The sequence below is a fragment of the Aedes albopictus genome, chromosome 1 (genome assembly GCF_035046485.1).
Source record: "Aedes albopictus strain Foshan chromosome 1, AalbF5, whole genome shotgun sequence".
Lineage (NCBI taxonomy): Eukaryota > Metazoa > Arthropoda > Insecta > Diptera > Culicidae > Aedes > Aedes albopictus.
In genome coordinates, this window is record NC_085136.1 from 123,345,187 (window position 1) to 123,351,026 (window position 5,840).

A 5,840-nucleotide genomic window follows, 5' to 3' on the forward strand; every position below is an offset into this window, starting at 1 on the left:
TCGTGATACTTACAGGCGTAGACCAATCTCCGAGTGGAACATAAGGTATGATGGGAGAGATAATGGTCAAAATCTAATGCAGTTTATTAGAGAAGTCGAATTTTACGCGAATTCGGAACACGTATCAAAAAAAGAACTTTTTCGGTCCGCGATCTACCTCTTCAAAGACCAAGCAAAGTCTTGGTTTATGTCAGGCGTCGAGAACGGAGACTTTGATGATTGGAACACGTTGGTTTCTGAACTAAAACGAGAATTTTTAAGTCCGGATCATGATCATGTAAACGAAATTAAGGCAATTTCGCGTAAACAGGGCCCAAAAGAGAAGTTTTCTGATTACTTAGCAGAATTGCAGAAAATTTTCAACTCCCTTACTAAACCGATCACCGAAGGAAAGAAATTCGAAATCGTCATGCGTAATCTACGAGCCGATTATAAGGGACACGCGGTCGCGTCAAATATCGACAATTTGGCAGATCTAAAGCGGTTCGGTAGACAATTAGATGCCACTTATTGGTATAAATATACCCCGGCCAATGTAGAGCAGAACGCGTCGCGAAGTAAATTACAAGCCAATGAAGTCTCGCGAGAGGTTCTAGCTAAGCCAAAACCACCGGTGGATGAGACAAAACGAACATATAAATCCAAAAGTTTTTATCGATCGCAGCGAGAGAATTCGGAAGAAGAACCCTCCCCGAGGAAACCGCCGCGTGAAAGTCAAAAGCACTCGAATCAGGAAAATCTCTCCCCAAAGCAGCAAGTAGAATCCGGAGTATCTCAAGCTCGGATTGAGTATTATGTTCCACCGCTGGACGGTACATGCTTCAATTGTAGAAGACTTGGACACAATCACACTGAGTGCAGTCTACCACGCTATAAATTTTGCCTCAGGTGTGGATTGCAGGAAGTAGAGACAAAAAACTGTCCCTATTGTGCAAAAAACTACAAATAGACTACCTGGGAGGGCAGGCTAGTCCAAATTTTTCCAAAAAACCCTCTTCTGACATGTTAGCACACAACCTTCGTAAATATGGCTATCGGCCAGTTGAAACTTCCAATTACGACAAACCGGGAAATGCACAACTTGAAGAACTGTTCGTTCGTCTAGAAGACGACGACCGTCCATTCGTTAAAATCGCGGTCTTTGACGTTCCTATTACGGGTTTGCTTGATAGCGGCGCCCATCGAAGTATCCTAGGTGTTGGATCACTCAAGCTAATAAAATCCTGCAAGCTAAAACTATTCCCTGCCGATGTTGACCTAGTTACAGCTAGCGGAGAAAAGCTAGATGTGGCAGGATATGTAAACCTCCCAATGTCCTTCAACGGACAGACTAAACTGATTGCTACCCTGGTAGTCCCCGCTTTAAAGAGACGTCTTCTTTTGGGTACGGACTTCTGGAGAGCCTTCGGAATCGTTCCCACTGTTCAATCGAGCACGGTGGAAGAAGTTCAAATTCTCTCCGAAGAACGTCCATTGACAGACGAACAGCTTCAAGAGTTAGAGTTAGTCAAAAGTCAATTCAAAGTAGCAGTTGATGGTCAACTAGATACAACTCCTCTAATTTCCCACCGAATAGAACTTACCGACGAGGCCAAACAAACAGGTCCCGTGCGCATTAACCCTTTCCCCACATCTCCAAAACGCCAAGAGCAAATCAATAAGGAATTAGACAGCATGCTTGAAGCGGGAATTATTGAGCGTTCATACAGCGATTGGGCTCTTCGATTAGTCCCGGTTGACAAACCGGATGATTCGGTGCGCTTATGCTTAGACGCCCGAAAATTGAACGAGCGAACGATCCGAGATTCATACCCGTTACCTCACGCAGATAGAATCCTCAGTCGAGTGGGTCCCTGTAAATATATATCAACGATAGATTTATCAAAAGCGTTTCTACAGATTCCGCTTCACCCCAAGTCTAAGAAATTTACAGCTTTCTCCGTGCTAGGTCGAGGACTGTTCCAGTTCACCCGCATGCCCTTCGGGCTGGTCAACAGTCCAGCGACATTGTCCCGACTAATGGACCGAGTTTTGGGTGCGGGTGAACTAGAACCTCACGTCTTCGTCTACTTAGACGATATAATCGTCGTAAGCGAGTCATTCGACGAACACCTTAGATTGCTCCGGGAAATTGCGACCCGACTTAACAAAGCGAATTTATCTATCAATATTGAAAAATCAAAATTTGGTCTCACCGAGCTTCCTTACCTCGGATATATATTGACCACACAAGGGTTAAAACCAAATCCAGACCGAGTGGAGGCGATCATTAATATTGAACGTCCCTCGAGCATCCGTGCCCTGAGACGCTTTCTCGGGATGTGTAATTATTATCGACGATTTATCGCCAATTACAGCGACATCGTACGACCATTGACAGATTTACTGAAAGACAAGCCAAAATCTGTTAGATGGAATGAAAACGCCCAAGAATCCTTTGTCAAAATCAAAGAGCACCTTATTACGGCTCCTATACTTACTAACCCGGACTTCAGTAAACCTTTCTCGATTCACTGTGATGCCAGCGATACGGCAATTGCTGGAGTGTTGACACAGGATCTAAATGGGGGGGAACAACCCATAGCCTACTACTCCCAGAAATTAACTGGTGCCGAGCAACGGTATTTCGCTACAGAGAAGGAGGCACTAGCTGTTCTCAAATCGATAGAAAAGTTTCGATGCTATGTAGAAGGATCACAATTCACCGTTATCACTGATGCATCACCGCTCACCTATATTCTTCGAAGTAGTTGGCGGACCTCGTCCCGACTTTGTCGCTGGAGTATAGAACTTCAACGGCATGATATGGTGATCAAACACCGTCGTGGAGTCGACCACATTGTGCCTGACACTTTATCAAGATCCGTTGAAGTTCTATCCCTGAACCGACAAGGGACGGACTGGTACAACAACCTTGTCAAAAATGTAAATGACGATCCAGAAAAATATAAAGATTTCCGGCTAGAAAACGGAATCTTGAAGAAGTTGGTTTCTTCTCAACGCGATACTTTAGATTACCACTTCGAGTGGAAGACATGCGTACCCAAGGATATGAGGGGAAACATTCTGGTGGAAGAGCATGATGATGCTATGCATCTGGGTACGGATAAGACCATAGCCAGAGTGAAAAAGAAATATTATTGGCCAAACCTCGCTAAGGATGTGCGCTCCTACATAAGGAAGTGCTCGGTCTGCCATGAAAGCAAACCAGCCAATCAATCGCAACACCCACCTGTGGGGTCTCCGAGACTATCTACTAAACCGTTTCAAATTATAGCCATTGATTTTATCCAATCCTTACCTAGAAGTAAAACAGGAAATTCCCATTTACTAGTTGTGATGGATAACTTTTCTAAGTTTTCTTTACTCTTTCCGGTTCGAAAAATTAACGCTTCTCAAGTTTGTGAGATCTTAGAGAACAAATGGTTCCGGAGATACTCGACTCCTGAGATCATTATGTCGGACAATGCATCCACATTTCTGTCCACCCACTTCAAAGACCTTCTACAAAAGTTCAACGTTCAGCATTGGACTAACCCACGGCACCACAGTCAGTCTAATCCTGTGGAACGCCTAAACCGCACCATTAACGCTTGCATTCGAACGTATGCCCGAACGAATCAAAAGCTGTGGGACACTCGAGTTCCCGAAATAGAATACGCCATTAACACCACTCCTCATGGAGCCACCGGATTTAGCCCATACCGAATTCTTTTTGGACACGAAATCGTGAGCCGTGGAGACGAGCATCGCATAGACCGAGATCAAAAGAACCTTTCGGATTCAGAGAGAATAGAAAAGAAACGCCTAATTGATCGCAATATATACGAATTAGTCAACAAGAACTTACAAAAGCAATTTCACAATAATTCAAAAGCGTACAATCTACGCCATAAATCATTCTCACCAACATACTCCGTTGGCCAGAGAGTTTTCAAAAGGAATTTCCGACAGTCATCTGCACCGAATCAATACAACGCCAAACTGGGTCCTTGTTATCTTCCGTGTACCGTCGTTGCTCGGGTCGGAGCATCTTCCTATGAGCTGGCTGACGAAACCGAGAAATCCATTGGGGTGTTCTCCGCGGCTGACTTGAAGCCCGGCGAAACCTGAAAAACATAAAAAATCAACTCAACATCCTCTTGATACGTATCAATCAAAATAAACTTCCTTGAGTTCAGCTACGGCCGAAGCTGGACGACTCGATGTTTCGCCTGTAAACACATCAAAGTAAATTGTTAGTCCTGCTATCCAGAAACCATGAAGCGCCTACAAAACAAACTTTTGATCGAATTTCCACCAGAAACGGCTCCTTTCACTGTATGTTTACATTGTATGTACAACAAAACCGAGAGCGAATGGTACCAAAAACAGATCATTGATAACAGCTTCTGTGAATGTGCACTATTTTCCGAGGCATACATTGAAACGACCCATTCTCATTCAAACTATAATGCATTAAATTCTTACCTGTAATTAGTTCCAATGTTTCAACGTCCTATTCAGTTTACAAAAAGTATAATTATTGTGTCAATCCAAGTTAAGTAGATCGTGATTCCTAGTTGTTGTTTTGGTTTAGCCTTACCCGTCAACTGACAGGGCATGTGTTTATGTGTTGGTGAGTGATTCGTGAGTAGTTGTCTTTCCAAGTGAGCGAAAGAGTAACTCGTGTGGTACAGTGGTGCCAAATCTAAATACAACACAAATAATTACAATAATAAAGTAAATCATTTTGCTGTTGATTGAATGTTAACTTCAAACCTCCTGCTCAATCAAAATGAATGATTTTCATTCATTTTGAATTGGGATGCCGGGGTATTTGTAACCGTTGGTCCCAAGGTGTGAGCTTGTTGGCTCCTCCACAAGCAATCCTTACCATAACCCTCCTGTCAGTAAGCCCCTAATTCCAACACCCAGTCCTCAAAATCAAATAACAGCCTTACTGACGGCGTACAACCTGCTGTTATTGAACATGTAACGAGCCATTTGATTCTTCTAAAAGTACCCGTTACAGAAAACCAAATGTGTTTGATTATAGCGGTTTGAGTAGGGTTCTCAAATAAAATGCATTTACCTACGCGGAATGGTTGCCAACATGGACGATTGACAGAATCGTCAATTGTCGGCTTTCTCCGTTTTTCTACCTACGGGTTGAAATAATGATCAATAATTCAAGGTAGTGATCGTTCTCAATCGATCAGCATCCATCGAAGAAAACACTTGTGCATGTGGTACGCTTGGTTTGTGGGTCAACCACGAGGTGAAATTAATTTTCATTTGGTTTGTTCTCTTGTAGATAATTAAGTAGAAGAAAAAGTTAACGTAGACCAGTTTCAAGTGTGGTGATTTATATAATTAGTTTGGTTAGTTTGCTGCAAAACCTGAGAAGATAAGTTTAAGGTTAATTGTTCGTTTGTTGTTCCGTAGAATTATACTAGAAGGCCAAAGTAGCACTGAAAACTGTAAACCCAGTAAAACTGTAAGCAAATAAGAAAAGGTAAAGTATTGTTATACATGTGAAACGGGGTAAGAGACGTCGAAGGTGGACTAACTTTCGGAAATAGGTCCATTTCGGGGCCTTTTCTTTTATGCCGTGGATTGTGCCAATCCGGCGGCCATCTTTCATTCCCAGTGATCAGCCGGAAGAACAATAGGAACACGGACGAAGCTTTCCGCCATTTTGGAAGCCACTACCCGCCCTGCGATCTATTTTGGCGTTATCCAACAACCCGTCAGTCCTGTGGTCCAATCCAGCATCCGCTGGCCCGGTGATCGCTCCGGCAACCCGCCAGTTTTGTGGCCAACCCGACCACCCGTCGGCCCTGTGGGTCCATCCGGCA

The 5,840-nt window shown here is 43.6% G+C and overlaps 1 protein-coding gene across 1 annotated transcript; it reads left to right on the plus strand.

Moving 5' to 3' along the window:
- The first annotated feature begins 3,456 nt into the window (after positions 1 to 3,456).
- LOC134289358 (uncharacterized) lies at positions 3,457 to 4,113 on the plus strand. Its single transcript, XM_062855116.1, has one exon. The coding sequence runs from the start codon at positions 3,457 to 3,459 to the stop codon at positions 4,111 to 4,113; it is 657 nt and encodes a 218-aa protein (XP_062711100.1).
- Positions 4,114 to 5,840: the final 1,727 nt, after the last annotated feature.

Coding starts and splice junctions, on each gene's coding strand:
- LOC134289358 (XM_062855116.1), top strand. CDS start 3,457: ATGTCGGACAATGCATCCACATTTCTGTCCACCCACTTCAAAGACCTT.